At 26.6% G+C, this 19,127-nt stretch overlaps 2 protein-coding genes across 5 annotated transcripts in view; one reads left to right on the top strand and one right to left on the bottom strand.

The window, feature by feature from the left end:
- The window catches only part of LOC107443921 (glucose dehydrogenase [FAD, quinone]), a 127,303-nt gene extending 118,144 nt beyond the window's left edge, over nucleotides 1-9,159 (top strand). For 3 of the 4 annotated variants that reach the window (XM_071179732.1, XM_043055415.2, XM_071179733.1), the window contains 4 exons: nucleotides 2,486-2,631; nucleotides 4,529-4,706; nucleotides 6,758-6,980; nucleotides 8,827-9,159. In XM_071179732.1, the coding sequence (XP_071035833.1) occupies nucleotides 2,486-2,631; nucleotides 4,529-4,706; nucleotides 6,758-6,980; nucleotides 8,827-8,968 (689 nt within the window). In that variant the 3' untranslated portion in view covers nucleotides 8,969-9,159. Of the gene's footprint in view, nucleotides 1-1,562; nucleotides 1,714-2,485; nucleotides 2,632-4,528; nucleotides 4,707-6,757; nucleotides 6,981-8,826 lie in introns of all 4 variants that reach the window. The other variant, XM_043055416.2, reaches the window with a different exon arrangement.
- Nucleotides 9,160-9,872: 713 nt separating this feature from the next.
- LOC107452936 (uncharacterized) overlaps nucleotides 9,873-19,127 on the bottom strand; it is a 34,243-nt gene continuing 24,988 nt past the window's right edge. The window contains exons 14-19 of the mRNA XM_043055417.2: nucleotides 18,911-19,027; nucleotides 18,078-18,124; nucleotides 17,082-17,241; nucleotides 15,396-15,459; nucleotides 14,411-14,465; nucleotides 9,873-11,918 (exon numbers count right to left, since the gene is read on the bottom strand). Coding sequence (XP_042911351.1) covers nucleotides 11,813-11,918; nucleotides 14,411-14,465; nucleotides 15,396-15,459; nucleotides 17,082-17,241; nucleotides 18,078-18,124; nucleotides 18,911-19,027 — 549 coding nt within the window. The 3' untranslated portion in view covers nucleotides 9,873-11,812. The remainder of the gene's footprint in view (nucleotides 11,919-14,410; nucleotides 14,466-15,395; nucleotides 15,460-17,081; nucleotides 17,242-18,077; nucleotides 18,125-18,910; nucleotides 19,028-19,127) is intronic.

The following is a 19,127-nucleotide window of genomic DNA, read 5'->3' as shown; positions in this document are numbered from 1 at the left end:
GGATAAAAAGAATTAATTTAAGCAATTTATGGTCCCTCTAACATAAAGGCTTAAGTTGATTTACATACTATTAACTTAAAATGACTGTTTTTTAAACTTCTAAGCTAATATGTCATTTTCCTGGCACTCAAGATTTGGTGAATTTCTATTTTATTTTTTTTTTTCTCGAACAAATGTCAATAAACTGCACTGCTGTCTATAAGATATTATTAAGTGTAGCTAAAGAAGTATACAAAAAAATTTTTAGGTTATTTTGAGGACTTTAAATTTGAAGAGATTTTTTTGGTCCGAATTGTCATGTTTCGTGAGAATGACCCTAATATGTAACAATAAATTAGTCACCAAACAACTTTTGCCTATTACTAAAATTATTATTGGTAATGATCTTATCGAAAAAAAATTTAAACTAAAAAGATATTTTAATGAATTTAGAAGCATAAGGTAAACTGTTTATAAAACACTTTTTCAAATTAAAAATCGTCTTATTGAATGACTTGGCAGGTAAAATTTAATTTTTTCACTAACCGTTCTCTATGGCATGCTTCAACCTCTAAGCTTTTATCCTTTTTTAAGCGATCACTTGGCATTTTTTCTACTATTTCTAATATTTTTTATTTGTCTTATATCTAAAGGCCGGGTTTTGATAACCCGAGCAATATTTTGTATTTTCGTTACTCTTTTTCTTCTTATAGGGCATTTTTATTTTTTTTTTCTTATTCTTTTCGTATATTTTGAGATTTTTGTGTTTTCATTGACTTTAGAACATTTTCTGAAATCTTGAGAGCTATTAGCTATTATCTCGATAAACTGTATCGACAAAATAATTAATGATTAGAAAAAAATAACTAAAAGGAAATATTTAAAAAAAACATAGTTGCTATAATTTCAAGGTCTCAGGGAAAAAACCCGTCTTTTAAACCATAAGAAAGGTCAATCTCATCTTAACAGGAAAAGCGACAACTTTTGATATTGAAGAAGTGTGAAGTAAACTGAGTCAGTATACTTCATATGTGCACCAGTAACAACTGAAAATGTTGGGAAAAAAGCTTTTTCCATGCATTAAAATGTACTTCCGCACAAAAGTCATTCTTTTACATTTAAAAATGTCAAAAAGCATGTAATAATCCATTGCAATTCTGATTTCTTACAATTTCACAAAATTGAAGTTTTGAAGAATTTAAATGAAAATCAATGCACAAGTAGCTCTCCTTTCTCCATAATTCTTTTATAATTTTATTTTAAACTCGAATGAAAATTACATTTCCCTTTCTCTTTATAAACATGTTTTAATACAATTATATGTAATATGAAATTTTAGAAAGGAAAAGATGCTTCAAATTGAAACTCTTGTTTAATTAGAAGGGACTTCTTAAGTCCATTTTTTGCTATTTTTAAGATTTTTTTTCGGTCATCAAAATCTAGGTTTTATTATATCTAATTACTTTTAATAAAATAATGTTTTGCTGACTGTCAGCTTAACAACTGCTGAAATATTTTGATAATTATATGTTTCATCTAGCATGATATTATTTTAAAAGATTCCACTTTTCCTCTTTTTCTAGATTCCCCTTGTGGCTGATTTGCCTGTTGGAAAAAATTTGCAAGACCATTGCTCTGCTTTAAATCTCTATACACTGGATTCTAGCATCACACCTTTTCCAGAATTGATTTCCAATAATAGAAGCTTTCAACAATATATAAATAACAGAACAGGTGCATATTTTTAAGTTCAAATTTGTAGTGCTTGAACTAATTTGACAATATTAACTAATTGAACTAATTTGACAATATTATATTTACAAAAATAAGATTTAAACGAAAATTAAGTACCTACATTAAGTACGTAATATTTATACTTTAAAAATATTGTGAGAATTCGTTCTATCAAAATACCGATGCATTATCAAAACCGTGATAAATAAAGTTTTTTTTTAATGTTTTGAAACAAATTAAAAATGCAATTAAATATTTAAGAAAAAATTTCATCTGTCAGAAAAAATACATAGCAATCAATAAATAATATATCAATACCTTTTCCAAATTAGTTTAACAAACTCGAAAGAAGCAAAAATTATTTCGTGAATTTCTCACTGAATCTCCTACAGCATTTAAAGTCAAAACTCAAACTATATTTTTTTTGTCTCGAGAATCAAATGACATGGTTTTACCTATAAATTTACCAATACGTTTTATAAAGTCTCTGAATTTTAAATTGTCTGTAATTTTTTTATTATTTACGTTTTAAAGTTTTTTTTTTCTTTTCCAAATACGCTTTACAAACTCGAAAGGAACGAGAATAACATAACGAATGCAATTTTTCACTAAATCTCTCACAACATTTGAAATCAAAATTTAAATTTTATAATTTTGTCAGGGCTATGAATTCAAAGACTGTCAATAAATTGTACCGATTATTTATATTTAGGTTTAGACTTGTATTTAAAACTGAGGCTCTTCTTATTTTTAGAATATTTTCTATTTGCAGGACCGCTCTCATCCCTTGAAGGCCTCGTTGCCACTGCATTTTTAAATAATGGTTATATACGTCCAAAATTTGATAATCCAAACTATCAGCTTTATATAACTGCAGCCGATGCAAAAAGTTTAAAACAGCTTGGTCTTACGGATGAAGTAAGTATCCTTTTAAACCCATATTTATAAACCATGGGTCAAAATTTTCTTACACACATGCTGACTTCACAATTCACAAAAGAATACTTTGCTACCTAAATCTACTATTAACAAAAGTTTTTATAATAGTAGATTTATAATTTTATAATCTCCATTTTGAAACAATAAATATAAATTTGATAACGTTGTTTTTTCTTAAATTTTAATTAACGTCTATGCTATATTTTTTCCTGCTCTTGTCAAATTTCCTTTTAACACATTGCAGATCATGGATGTTTAAACAGTGGTATTTGTGTCATTGAAAATTTATATCGTGATATGCATGTCACGTGAGCACAGCCGAGTTTTAATTGTAACTTTGGAAGGCTTATCGAGTAATAAATATTCTCGAATTTAAAAAATCATCTTAAGAAACTTTGACAAAATCTGTTTAAAAATTCTGACACCCTCTTAATATGTTTCTTAAAATGTAGGCATAAAAATATACTATTTTTTAAATATGAAATATTTTTGTAATTTTTTTATTGTAAATTTTTTAGTTTTCTTACAAATTCTGATTTTTCGATATTTAACTAATAAACGAAGCCAAAAATAAGCGGGGGGGGGGAGATTAAAACGGGTTTAAAAATGGTCTCTCATTTCTCGCCAAAATACTCCTCTTACTTGGGATGTTTAAATTTCATTAGTAAAATTCATTAATAAGCTTAAACACTCGCATTATATTGTCAAATATATAAAGCAATTTTATAAAAACTATTTAATATAACATTTTGTAATCAATTACAATAACAGTCTGTAATTGTTTTTAATTGTTGTTGCTCGACAAATCTGTAGCTAGATCCTTAAATTAGGATAAAATAGCTATTTTTGGCTAATATTAAAGCCATTTTTGTGGAGCTCTTAACAATAATTGTTAGAAAACATAAAATTAAAATAATTTTGATAAATAAAAGTAGAACCAATTTGTAATTGGTATACTTTCCCAGCAGCGTATGGTGATATATTCGGTCATGAATTAATATGCAATTCTCGGTCTTTATGTGCCCCACCTGTCCTTTTAATTTGTAATCACCATACTAAATCTCCCTATATATCTTTTTTTGCATTTTTTTTTCTTTTAATTAATTTGTCATTTTTCCCCATTTCTGTATCTCAGTCAAACATTAATAAAGCATAAACATATGTTCAAGAAAGTTTTATTTCTGTCTTTCGAAATGTCCTGTCATAGTACAGACTAGAGCTGAAAATAACCACTCGTCACGTGGTGAGTCAACATCAAAAAAATTAAATAAACAACCAGTTACTCTTTCCCAGCGCTTTTATTTTAAATCGTTTGATGATAAAAGTACATCAATGCAGAAAAACTCTGGAAAATAGAATTCTTATTAAAATGTTCTATGACTCCTTTCAAAATGTTGATCCTCCAAAATCCATCAATTTGATTCTTTCCAGAATCCCTCAAAATTCACGTAGAAAGAGATTTCTTTAAGAACTCACATATTTCGAAGTTGTAATCTAAACATTAAATGTATTTCGCCTCAACAAATAGTTTTAAATAAAGTTTTTTTAAGTCAATATGTTAAACTAAATTTTGTCACATATCTATATTATTTTTATTGTTGAATTAACTTTTTATAACCGTAGATTATTTATAATATAATTATTTTTAAATTTATATTTATCCGAAAAAAAAATTTGCAAAAAGTGACTATTAAATGAAAAGGACCGATCGATATATCGGTCACCGACTCATTAGTTTTGGGGAAAAAAGTGGCTTCTAAGTTAATACAGTCTACAATTCACTGGCTACTAACTGAAAATTTAAAATTTCAGGTCTAGCATTGATTGTGTAGAATTTGGTGCTTGAATCAATAACATATAATTTTTAATATTTAAGGCTTACAGACAAACCTACCAACCCTACGAAGGCAGATCGGTTTATCTTTGTGATTCGGAAGTTCTACAACCAAAAAGCCGTGGTACGGTAACGTTACAGTCAGCAGATCCCCATAAACCTCCTTTAATTGATCCAAACTATTTTGCTGTATCGGAAGATTTGGAGGATATAGTTGAAGGTGAGTATGTGCATTTAAATAAAACAATTGATTCTAACATTGTTTTTTGAAGAAAAGTCTGTTCGAATTTAGTTATATATATCATTAACTCCAAACTTATTTTATGCAACGAGGTTCATTATTCCCAATGATTGCTCTTCATTGCGAAACAAATTTTATGTCATGCCATAAATATAATTTTTTTAAATTGCTATAACGTTTAGGAAAATAATAATTTCATTATCTTGTGAAACAGTAGCATTTTTTAAGCAATTGTTATTTTTCCTTTTTCTTTACCAACATTTTTTTTTATTTCTTTATCAAATTTTAATTACTTATATTGTAAATATCAAAACATTTTAATGATAGGAAGTCTATTTAAATAAAACTGATTGCAGTATAAGATCATTTTAGCCTACTGCGACTTCCCTTTTGAATGAATGAATTTAAAACAGTAAGTAAAAAATGGTTGGTTAATAAGCTCAAACATTTTTTCATCTGTTGTAATTTAATTAAAATAATTTTTTTTTCACTTTTTTCTTCAAACATCCATACTTTTCACTAATCGCGTTTTGGTCAATTACAATACGTAAATAATAATTATCGAAAGTTGAGGATCATCTGTGTTTATGAGAACTTGGGTACCTATTTACGTAATTTGCAAAAAAGATATTTCATATATTGTTCCCATACATTTTGAAAATTAATTCTGTTTCGCAAAAACTTAAGAAATATTTTTTTATTTACTTATATATTTTTTTAATATTGATAAGTAAAATCTCGAATGTGTATAGAAATATAGCCACTTCAAAAAAAGAAAAAAAAAAGTATAAACTTAGGAATGAAATAAATTAAACAAAGAAAATTGATTTTACTGTTTCATAAATATCAATATCATTATTAAAATTAAACTCCTTTAACTTCTCTTTGCATTAAAAATTCTTACCTCGTCATTGTTTTGTTAAATGGTCAGCTTTACCATACATTTCAGTTTATTGTGAACAAAAATTGTGGCACTTAAAAGTCATAGTACTGACGAAAATCTATATTCAGTAGTAATTGAATCAAGGGTTACAGTTAATAGTGGTTAAGCAAACTTGGAAAACTCCCTAATACTCTTTAGTTTCATTCAAAAAGTCGCCAAGATAAGGTTTAAATGCAATTTGCCTTCTGAGTTAAATTTAAAATTCCAAAAATTATGAAAATGAAAAATTTATGAACGAGAATATGGAGAAAAAAAATTTCATTATTCTAATTGTACATAAAAAAAAGCAACTAATTTATTATTGAAGCAAGAGCTGAATGTTTTTATATTTAAAAAAAAAAGAGAAGAAAAGGAGAAGTGAACAGTGAATTCTATGTAATGATTCTATGTGATATATATATATATACATAAATTTAAATTTCAATCATTAAAAAATATATTACTAAATTTGTTATTATATTACTAATAATCATATTTTAGTTCTAAGATTAAAATCTTCCAAAAAACACGCTTTGTAAGAACAAAGTATTTTTACAGTATTTCAGCATTTTTAATACTAAACAAGAGTACGTTTTTTTTTTTAAATGCCAACTGACATCTTGACAAAATCTCCAGTAATAGGTGAGTGGTTCATAGATTCGTGTATCACTGTGAAAGGTTTTTACGGTAGACGGTACGAGTACTATTACGGTGCGAGTTGTGGGTGCTTATTAGTTTAGTAACTCACCAAGTTTTCAAAATCAATAAATTAATAGTGACTATAATGTTACAAGTGTTCAATCCTCAGTAGCGGCTTGAAGTCCACCTAGCTTCAGATGGATGGGTACCAACTTATCTGGAAAGGAAAGGCGTTATTTTGCACCATGCTATTAGCATTATTTGTATTCAATCAGTAATTTGGTGCAATGATCCCATTAGCTGCATTCAATCTGTAATTTGGTGCAATGCTAAAATGCATTACCACAATTACACCGTTGGCAACAAAATTGCGTAGCCTTGAATTCCACGACTCCCTGGCCAACAGCGAGTTGTTTGGAAAATGTTTTACTTTATTATGTTTAAGATTATTATTTTGACAATTATATAGGTATAAAAACTTGTCAAAGGCTTTCCGAAACTCAAGCAATGAAATCTATTGGAGCTAAGCCTCTTGACACTGTGTATCCTGGCTGTGAGAAATTTCAAAAATATAGTGATGATTATTACCGTTGTCATGCAAGATCAGCACAACTAACACAAAGTCATGAAGTGGGGACAGCAAAAATGGGTCACCCAAATGACCCAACGACAGTGGTTGATCCAGAGTTAAGGTAACATTTTGTGTTTAAATTATATTTCCTTCATGAATACTTATTTTATTTTAAACAAATAAACCGGTTATCGGTGATGAAATAGATCGGTGAAAGAAAATTAGCATAGCGTATTCAGCCATATAATAGCATGGATAATATATTCTGAAATTATCGTAATAAACACACACGTTTGAAAGAATTTTCTGCTGACTTAAAAACACTGGTTTTAAATTCCATGCATTTATGAATTTTAAGCGTTACATGAGAGCCTTTAATTAAAAAAGAATTCCTATTAGAGAATTTTTTTAGGTCTTATTAGTTTCAAACCTGTCGAAAAAATAAACTGTGGTTGTTGACTGTTGAACCATAAATCATTAATTATAGATTTACAAATTATTTCACAGATTTGAAGCAATATAATTAAAACTACCAGATTTGTCAATTCTATGATTCGCCTTTTCAATAACTCAATATTTTACTGACTCACTTGTACGACAATTTCTTGGTTTGGAAATTTCATTTACTAATTCACCCATTTAGAGATAAACGTTTTCAAAACATACAAACATATAGCAGTCCACAAAATCATCCATTAACTACTATGCTGACTTTGATTCACTTAATCATCCTTTTAGTAATACACCGATTCATTAATTTGTCTTATAACTAATTCAGCAATTAACCATTTCTCCGTTTTTGAGTAATACACCAATTCTTGATTTAACGATTTACTAATTCGATTTGCTGATTTATTGATATGCTTACTTTTGTCCTCCTATTTTTCTCCTTTATTCAAACGATACAAAACAGCTGGAAATTCAAAAAAAAAGAAAAAAGAAAGAGAGAGAGAAAGAAAGAAAAAACACCGTGCATAATATTAGTAACAATAATAAATGCATGATATAAAACTGTCGTTATAAATGCTTATTTGGTTAGCTGAAAAATTGTTTGAACTTGTTAATATATATAACCAAATTCTGAAAGGTGAGATTAACCAGCTAAATAATTTTTGAAGAAAAAAAATTCAAAAAATATTATTACTATATAAAAGTAAGGAAGACGAGAAGAAGATAGCATCGACAACTGGAATATTTCTATAATAAAACCATGTAAAACTTTCATACGGAATTTATGACAATATGATTGATAAGCAAGGTTTCAATGTTGTTGTTGTATGCCATTAAGGCAAAGAGGTTGCGCTTTTTCTTGTTTTTTTCAGTGGCGCCATCTATGGTCAAGAATTCGACTTCTGACACACACATACGTCACAACCCGTTTATAGGGCGGACCCATGCATACATTCATCCACAGATCATAATTTTGCAAAGATCTGAATCAAAGAAATCTGGCCCTGCAAGTAAGACTTCACAAACTTGCAGTGTTTTCACTACAAAGCGAGAACGCGAGAATCTCGCATATTTTTTTCTTTTCTCGCATTAAAAAATGATTACCGCGAGAAATTCTCNGCAAAAGTTTCAGAACTGTTTTCATTTTATTCTAGCTATTGCTAGATGCCAATTAACTCCGACAAAGACATGTATGGAACAAAGTCACTGTACCTTTTTACAGTATTTTTAATCTGTCCTTCATTTCAATAAAACTTTAATTATTCTATTCATTATATTTACTGTTTTTACTTTTAATTTAATAGTAGTTTAACCTTTAATTTTCGTGTCGTTTTATGATAATAACTAATTGAACTGCTTACATTACAGTAAGTACTTTTATAAATTGCAAATACTTTTAATGTATAAAATTGATTATTGAATTAAATGAAACTTGAGTTACTTAAGTTTGTTATATTTACTTTTATCTTTAATATTATTTTGCCTTAAGTTGCGTTTTATATATTTATTTATTTTAGGGTAAAGGGAATAAAGGGCTTGAGAGTTGTAGATGCATCAATCATGCCGATTGTACCTTCAGGAAATACTAACATTCCAACTATTATGATTGCCGAGAAAGCTTCTGATATAATTAAAGGAAGTATTCATTGCCAAAACTAAACTTACTCCAAAACTTACGCCAAAACTAAACTTATTTGTATAATTTATTACTAAATATGATGTGATGGAAATCATTTCACACAAATACCAACAGATATTACATCATCAAAGCAATACAAAGTGAACGCTATTATAAAATTGATATTTTGCATTTTAAATGTTTAAGTAGTAATAAAATATTTTTAAATCAACCAGCAGATTTCTTGAGAGTAATTTATTTCTTACTCATATATATATATATGCGTATATATATTTCTTTAAATAAATTTGAGTTTTATGGTTTGAAGAAAATTAACAATAAGATTTCATAGACCTTCCTTTTTGTTTATAAATTATTTTTACATTATCTACTCTATGTTTAAAATTTGGATTGACTTTATGAATTATAGAAACTACATAGATTTAAAAATATTAATTTAAAAACATTATTAATAACAGCTATTATATATAGAATATTAATTTAAAAACACAGTTCAATTTAAATTGTAATTCAAATTTTAGCAAAAAACTAGAAATCAAATATATTTTAATTGATGCAAGACAAATTAATTTTAATAAAATTGAAATTCGATACCATTTGTATGATTGTGTAATATGTATGAAAAATTTAAGCTGATAGTATTTACAAATAACAGCTTAATATTTTTAAGTTAAAGCTAAACATAAGTACTGTAAATATATTTGAGATTTCAAAGATAGAATGAATTTACTTCATTAAGAGATATACTGTAGAATCGCAGTGTAAGTCACTTATTCCTTTGGGGCTTTCATTATTTGAAAATTCGAAAAAGAAATTTTTGTAATTTATCACAATTCGAACAAGTGTTTATGCATCAATATAAAATATCAGCTATATTAAAGTATAAAAAAGCAATGAATTTCGAACATTTTACCAAAAAGACTCTTAAAATCAAAACAGATACTTTATTAGTCTCCAAGCAATTAAATATGGGATCACAATTTTTGCCAGTTTAAGTTCATCACAGTTTGACGTGAGCAAAACATTTAAAGCTGCTGTAAAATTAAAATGCATACAATTTCCATCGAAACAAAAAAAGCATTAATATCATAACAACATCATCATCAGTGAAGAGCTGCCATTATATATGCGTTTTAAATATCAACAATCATGCCACATATTTTAAATGTTAAATAAAAATATTACTTTTTAAAATCATACTTGATAGAGTAGAATATAATCTTTATAATACATTATACTTAAAAGATACATTGTTAAATAACTCAAAATTTAATTTGATAATTTTAGAGAAATATAACTGAATTAAAATGAAATGGTAGGAATAGGAACTATTTTAACATGAAATGATAATATATTCTTTTTTTTCTTTTGAATTTTAGCTAAAAGTGTAACAGTATTTACAAATATGCAACCAGAAATAAGTCAGAATAAAAATGCCAGTTATCTTAAGGTTTTATTGTAATTTATTATCTCTAGCTTTTTGAATAAGAAAAACCTAATTTTTTACTTTTGACAAGTTGTATAACAGTACCATTAAAAATCAATGAAAGTTTAAAATAAATAATAATAATTAATAAAATTTTTCACTATCTGTACACAAAGAATAGTACTTATACTTCGAATTCGATATACATATACCATCAGGAAGATGAAAGAACAATATAACTAAAAGATTTTATAACTTATTTTTTCTGCCTCAATTTATGGCCTATTTATTAATCCTTTATTTTCTGAGATGCTAATACATTTTATGCATTGTAATTTGGATTAGCATCAATTTTGTAACAAGAAGCAATCAACAAATGACTTTCAATAAAAAACAAAAACATTTATGAGATAAGAAGCAAATATAAAAATAAATAATATAATGACCAAAAATTCTTATTCAAATATTTTGCAAACTTATTAAAAAAAATGTAAGCAATTAGTTTAGGTCGTATAACAATGTTCCTGACATAGAAAAAAATACAATAGCGTAAAACAAATGCAATTATTAATTTTGAATTGAAAAAAAAATTGTGACAAATAAATTTTTATATAACTGGCACATATAACTATACAAAAATATACATCATATTTCAACAACACAGTAATTTATGGCTCACTAATTCATATATATGTACATAATTTATTTACAAAAAAATATATTAAATCCTTTTTCTTTATTTTATTTGAAAAAAAATCAAGACTTGAATAAAATAAAGTCTTTCTAGAAAAATTTGCACAAAAAAAACTAAAATTAATGCTTTTTTGTATTGTTAATTATGAACTATTACCTAAAGTACATCTCCAGGCAGTGACTGGGCTTAATTAAAACCATTTGTAAATCTGCTCACTTAAAGAAAACTTTTTGGGGGTTGTTTCAGGGGGTGTAAAAACAGAGTGAAAAAAAGATATTTATTTATTTCGGAATAATGATTTTGTTTAGAAAAATGTATCAAATTTTTGAGACTGAAATTTTCAAGATGATAAATTAATTTTACTAGTTTATTTTTTAATAAATTAATTTTTAAATAAATTAATTTTTAAATAAATTATCAGATTTTAGAACAGGTACCAAACTCCCAGTTGAATCTCTTCACTGTTTCCAGAATATCTATTGTGGTCACAAACAAATAACTGTATGGAATAAAAATTACTATTTAAACAAAGAAACAGTTATTTGTCAGTATGAATAATAAAATCATTGTTCAATACCATTTAAAAAATAACATCATAGATCAAATATGTAAAAAAACAAATGCAAATGTGATTAAAATAGTGATAAAAACACAATTTTCCTTTGTCCAAATATTGGTGAGTATTTGTGCAACTATAGTATATAAAAATATATGTTTAAATAGTTAACTATAGTACTAAAAAAACTAGCTAAAAACACAACTTAAAAGCCAAATATGAATAAAAACAATATAAAACAAATATATCAGTTGTGGATAGTTTCGACTCTTTACTGTTCTCCAAATAAAATTTCTGAAAATAGATTAAAAACAAATTATAGAATCAATTTCAGTTTGATTAAAGAACAAATATGAGTTAAAAAAAGGTTATTTCAAAATAAATTAAACACAATAAGCTATTTTTAAATTGAGTATAGTATTAAATGTGTAGAATATTAAGAAATCCTAAGGTTTAGGTGGGTTGGGCATTTAATTACAGTTAACAAAATAAAAAAAACAACTATTTACACTGTTCCCTCGCCACTTCGCGCATCATGTTTTGCGGCTTCAGTGCTTCGAGGGCTTTTCCAAAATATTCATCCAAAAATATAAATGAAAAAATGCAATCATGTCGGCAGACACGTTGCGGAAAGGAACGTTGTTTCATGTTGATGTGCAAGAGAGACGGATCCCTGCATGTTAAACAAGGAGATGAGTTGGCACTGAGTACATATACCACGGGCTCTCATAAAGGTGCATGATTGGTTGATTAATGTTTATTACTGTATAAGGCAGGGCTTGAAAAACCGCCCGTCCTCGGCGGCCAAAAAATTCCCAGCGGACAACAAATTTCTCGAATCCGACGTCCATGCGGACGGCCATTTTCTCGTTGATGTTCATGATACATTTTCAATTTTTGTCATTAGAATTGATGTTTTCTCCATCTGGTAGTACTGCAGCGGTTGAAAGTGGCTTTTCAGCAATGAACTTACGAAAAAACACATTACGTACTGATCTTAAACAAGAAACATTAAACGCAATTATGAACATCTACCTAAATAAAATAAAAAAAATTCAAATTTCTGTGCAGAAACCTCTGTATATCATTGGCTTGATTGTGGAACTGGCAAACATCATATTTGATTCATTCAAAAAACGCAGTACCCTCGGATAAATTGACATTCCAGATAACTTGACCTTCGTCATTTAAATTATTTCATAAAAGAAATACTAGGTTACTATTAATAACCTAGTCATTCCTTTATTGTATAATGTAATCCTAGCATTTGTAATCCTAGTAACTACTAATTCATTGTGCAATTTACATAAATATTTGTAATAAATAAGAGAAAATAATATTTTTATTTATTTAGAAGCGACGGATTAGTTTCAAAGGAGGACGGGTACATTGTTGGACAAGCCGTCCTCGGGGATGGGTAAAAATTCGAGCCCTGGTATAAGGTTTTGTAAATAACCTTATTAATTAGCACTGACACGTTTAAGTAAATACGTATATTGTTGTAATTTTTGTCTTAAAAATGTAAAGTATAAATACTGTTAACATATTTAAGACATTCGTGTACCCGCATACATGAAAATTCCTAGGGGCAAATCCTACTTCGCAGTTTATCAGCTTTCATGGAAGGTTCTGGTCCTCATTAATCGCGAAAAACAAGGGATCACTGTACTACATAAACTACTGAACTGCAAAAAAAATTATTAAACTTAGGTAGTTGAGCTTTCTTGACATTAATCTAAATACATTGAAAATAAATGGAGGGGGAAACTAAGACACAGATTGGGTCATCTAAAATCAAATTTGGAAGACCAGACCCAATCTTGGGCAGTGGCAATACTGAGGAAGTAAGATATCAATAAATAAATATAAAATTTTAAAGGTTAATTGAAAACTAAAAGTTAACAAAATACAGTAAGCTCTTTTTAAATTGAATATAGTTAAATTGAAGTGTTATGTTGAGTCATAAATAACTTCTAGTGCTCTTTTAACTTTCTGGAAATATATAAACAAATGGAATTTATATAACCAATTTAAGTTTGATAAAGAAACAAAGAAGTATAAAACTATAAAGGGTAATTAAAAAATATATCATAAGTTTCTTTGAAATTGAAATACTATATTGAATCATAAATAACTCCAGTATTTCCTATAATTTAATATCAGAAGCAAAGAGAACTCTTTAAGCTACATTAATCTATAGTATAAAAAGTGTAGAGCAAAATTTCTTTATCTTTTGTGAAAAATGAAATGTACAAAATTAAAATTAAAAATACAAATTTAAAAAAAGTTTTTTCATCAAAATCTATCTAGAAAACTTATTTATTTAAAATGTATAGCTGAACCTTTTTTAATCAATATTATTAATTTATTGAAATTTTCTATTCATTATAATTACAATTGAAATTAATTATTAATTTTAATCATTAGTATTAATTCATCATAAAATCATTCTAATTAAATCAGTATATTTATTGTATTTGTCATTTCCTAATGCATGAGAGACATCTTTTTGAAGAACATAAAAAAATGAATATGTTGGATCTCTATAAATGATTTTATACTGTGGGTAATGTATTGACATGGATACAAATCATTGGTACATTATGATTTATCTTTAATCATTGATAGTTAATATAAATACAAACATGTATAATTGAAACCAAAATCTATTGAAGAACACATCATGATCAAGATGTACGGGTAAAACTATATTGCATTGACGCAAACAGTATGTAAAATTAAAAAAATTTAACATTTTAAGCAGTTGGAATAAATAAGATACTTACTTTCTGCCCCTTATCCACCTACGGAATTTATCAGCATGTGTCCTTACATTTCGACCTGAAAATTATGAAATTTATGGAATTAAGTTCTTTAGTGACATATTTTTTTTAAATTTGGAAAAAGAAACTTATATTTACCAGCACTGATAAAGGAAAACCTAATAAAAATTTACTTTTAAACAAATATATATGTATATATACATTGCAGCTTATGCGCGGTAAATAAAACTTTTTAATTTTCCTTGTTTTCCTCTCCTTTTTTTTATCTTTTTTTTGAGCTATATATATATATATATATGATATCAATATAATACTTTGAGACAGTTAACTACAAATTTTTACATTTTATTTAAAATTATTTACCTACAGCACTTTCATAAAACTGTCAAAAATTTAACCCTGAATTTGATGTAGGAATTTTGGTTAATTTATACTTGAAGCCAAATATTATAAAGTTTATTTTATGTATTTAGCGTCAAATTATAATAACTGGAACTTTTAGGAACTATACTGTTGAGTCCAAAAAGAAGGATAGGGTATACTTAGACCTACATAGATTAGAGTAAAAAATAACATGAGTAAAGAACAGATAAAGCACAGAAATGGACATACTATAGTTTCGGTTCTTTAAACAAAGGCCTACCTTAGTGTCTAAACACCAAACATACCACTTTCCTCAGCATCTATGCACCTCATATTTAGAAATTGAAAAAAGGTTCTTGTTTAGAGAACTGAAACTATAGTATGTCCATTTCTGTGCTTTACCTTAACATACTTTTGAAAGTTGGCTCAAGTTTTGACTAACATTCAAAGATACACTTTGTGATTTTTCAATTAATGTCACTCGAGAAAAACATAGCTAATGATAAATACTCCATAATTTTGTTATCATATTTAAATTTTGCTTATAAAACTATAACATAAAAATGACAACCATAAAAAATATATAGTGCAAAACCAATTTAAAACAAAATATAAAAGAACTTACTAATTAAATAGTTAGTTTCAGCAAGCATTTCTGGTTCAGCAACATCTCCCAATAAAATGCGATACTGAAAATAAAACAAAAATTAAATATTTTAGATATCTATTTTTTGAAGCATTTTCAGATTAATTTGGCTTTATATTGAGTTTCAAAATCTATATTTCATCAATTTATATAACAGTTGATTTGAGTATTCATACTTAACAGTATTTAATTGTAAAAATTTGCATGCTATTTATAATTATGTTCAATATGTGATTTGCAGTATTGTATATGTTAAGTATGTGACCTGTTAATGTAATTGTATAAATATTTGATTGCGATGTTATTACAATTCTTCATATGCGAGGCATTTTTGAAAGTAAAGATGCTTCACAGATAGCAACAAAAGAAATTTTTTTGTGAGTATGATGGCAACATAAACAGTAACCTTGATTTTCCCTCGAGGTCATTTGTTATTTTTATGGTGAGCCTTGATTGAGCAGCATGTCTTTATAACATCTGCATTAATTCAGAATCTCTCCAGATGTGAATCAGAATCTTGTGTTCTTGTCCTCACACAGCTTTTCAAACCAAAGCACTACTTAAAAGTTTCAAATGAAAAATTTTAGATCATCTGCTATATAGCTCGGACCTTTCATTTATTCCTTAACCTGAAAAAGCATCTCGCAGGGAAAAACTTTCATAACGATGTGATTAAAACTGAAGTTGGAATATGGTTCCGACAACAGGCCGCAAAGTTCTATGACTATGGAATATAAAAGCTTGGACCCAGACTTAACAAATGCTTTGACAATGACGGCAAATATGCCGAAAAAAAAGTCTTGTACCAGTAAGTAACTCGTAATGTACATTTAATGATTTCAATTGTTTTCAAGTGAGTCTGCGGTATTCTATCTTGGCTCTTCGAAAATGCCTAATAATTATAAAAGTAGGTTTCATAATATTTTTTTTAAATATGGTTCTGGAAAAAAAACTACAATTATACAATTTTTGAAGAAATTCATTGAATTATATTTTTCTTATGTTTACTTTTTAGTTTTCATTCATTTAAAAATTATGTATAAATAACTTGGCAAATAATGCTATTATTTAAACTAAATTTCAGTCATAAACTACTATTTATGAAANTTATAATTATAAAAGTAGGTTTCATAATATTTTTTTAAATATGGTTCCGAAAAAAAACTACAATTATTCAATTTCTAAAGAAATTCATTGAATTATTTTTTTTATAATGTTTACTTTTTAGTTCTCACTTATTTAAAAATAATGTATAAATAAGTTGGTAAATAATGCTAATATTTATACTAAATTTCAGCCATAAACTACTTAAAAAATTATTTTGATAATTATAAAAGTAGGTTTCATAATATTTTTTTAAATATGGTTCCGAAAAAAAACTACAATTATTCAATTTCTAAAGAAATTCATTGAATTATTTTTTTTATAATGTTTACTTTTTAGTTCTCACTTATTTAAAAATAATGTATAAATAAGTTGGTAAATAATGTTAATATTTATACTAAATTTCAGTCATAAACTACTTAAAAAATTATTTTGATAATTGATACTTTATTTTTGAAAAAGATTCTCCCATTCCTTCTAGTGTCAAAGAAACTTTCTATACCTGATTTAGAAAGAATAAAAAAACTTCAACAATAATTATTGTACATAGATAATATTTACTTCGTCAGATGGTCTAGTTTCCTCAGTAATGTGTTCTTTAGCTAAATCTAATTCCTCTTCAATTCTTCTCTTTTGATCTCTTTCATTGATCAGAGCTCTATCGAGGGCATCATTTGCTTTCCGTAACTCCTGGCATGTTCTTTCACTTTCCATTAATCTACTTGCAAAGAGAAAAAAATGTTTCAGCTTTTTCCATAATAAGTAGTTAGTGAGTAAAACAAGAGAAATTTATTATATAGAATAAGAAATTTAACAAGATGTTAAATAGTACAGTATTGTAAATAATTTATGAAAATAGTGAATTTATACCAGCTTTCTTGCAAAACATATCAACAGTTGTCATTAAAATCAAGAAAGAAAAGCAATATAAAAATAATACATAAATTAATAAATATAAAAAATTATTCAAGTACTAAATTTTTCATTCATTGGTTCGTGCATAAACATGTAATTAATGAATATGACGATTTTCATAACTAGATTTAGACATTGTTTAGACGGAACAATTACAATCAAACTTTTACAACAAATGCCAAATCGTTTTTACTGGAGAAAATTTATGTGAAATAAAATTTATGTTTCTCGTATTTGAAATAGAACATTAAAACTTTATTTCGCTTTAACCTATGTGACCTTAATAACAAAACGGAAAATTAAGATATATTATTCATAACTAAGAGTATTTCATTTAAAATTAGATAAAATTACAGCTAAAAACAAAACAAAAATGAGCTTATAAAATTCCATTATTTTTAATTTGTTAAATTGCAAAGAGAGTAAATTCATAGAATTAGCATTTTATAGAAAAAAATACAATATATATTTTAGATTTAGATTAATCTTCATGCTATTTTTCTCATAAATTTTTTCAGAAGTACATGTCTGAGGTGAATTGTTTAATAAATTCCATAATCACAGTTTTTCAACAATCATTTAACTGGGGAAATTGGAGAATATTGTTAATTAGAACTCATTTCTCTCTTTTGTTTAACATACCTTTCATGGAGAGCTGCTAACTGCTTATCAGGAACAGTTGATTCAACCTAAAAATGTAATAATATAGTTAATTATAATAGTTAAATAAAATATACAAAAAGAAAATAGATTAAATTGCTTTAATTTTGCTTCTGCTGGTTTTGTTACTTTGCTCTGCTGTTGTGTTACCTTTGCAGAAAAAAACGGAACAATTACAATCAAACCTTTTACAACAAGAGCCAAATCGTTTTTACTGAAGAAAATTTATGTAAAATAAAATTTATGTTTCTCATATTTGAAATAGAATATCAAAACTTCATTTCGCTTTAACCTATGTATTCAGTTTTATGTTTAAAATCAAAGTAATAGATAATAGCTTCAACTCAATGTAGTTTATCAATTTTATTTTCATTAACTATTTCCAAAAATAATAAGTAATATAAATAATAAATATCAGTCTTTTGTAATTATCTTCTGTAATTTTCTAAAAAAAATATTTAAAAAAAAACATTTCAGTTAAAATTTGCAAATTTAATAATAGGTTCAAAAAAGGAAATAAAAATGTTTTTTTCTTAATCATGAATAAAATAGTGGACATTTAAAAAAAATTGGAAACTAAAGCAAAGAATATTTTTATTTTCCACCTTTTTATTTATAAAAGTTACAACCTTACACTGACTTAAGAGACTGAAGAAAAAATTATAATAAAGGTATATGAAAAAGGTTAGGCATGCATCAAGTGCCTTAAACAACAAATGTAAAAAAGAAATAGTAGTACTCTTTTCAATTAGAAATTATAAAAAGAATTGAATAAATGGTTGTGCAAAATCAAAATGTTCAAAATGTATGAATACCTTTATTGATTGAAGATCTGATGTAGAAGTTAAGCTATCCTGGTCAATTGTAACACCAGGATTCAACTGCATATACTGTTGTACTTTCCATTGTAAGATGTTCCTTTCTTCCAATAGCTGTAAAAACAAAACATATATTTTTAAAAATCTCAACTAAGAAGAGAAAATTTCACTTAGAATTTTGTCTGGATATGTGTATGTTGTCACAAGAAACAAA

This window comes from Parasteatoda tepidariorum, chromosome 4 (assembly GCF_043381705.1).
Source record: "Parasteatoda tepidariorum isolate YZ-2023 chromosome 4, CAS_Ptep_4.0, whole genome shotgun sequence".
NCBI classification, from domain to species: Eukaryota; Metazoa; Arthropoda; class Arachnida; order Araneae; family Theridiidae; genus Parasteatoda; species Parasteatoda tepidariorum.
The sequence above is the reverse complement of the archived record's forward strand: the minus strand, read 5'-3'. Positions and strand labels throughout refer to the sequence as shown.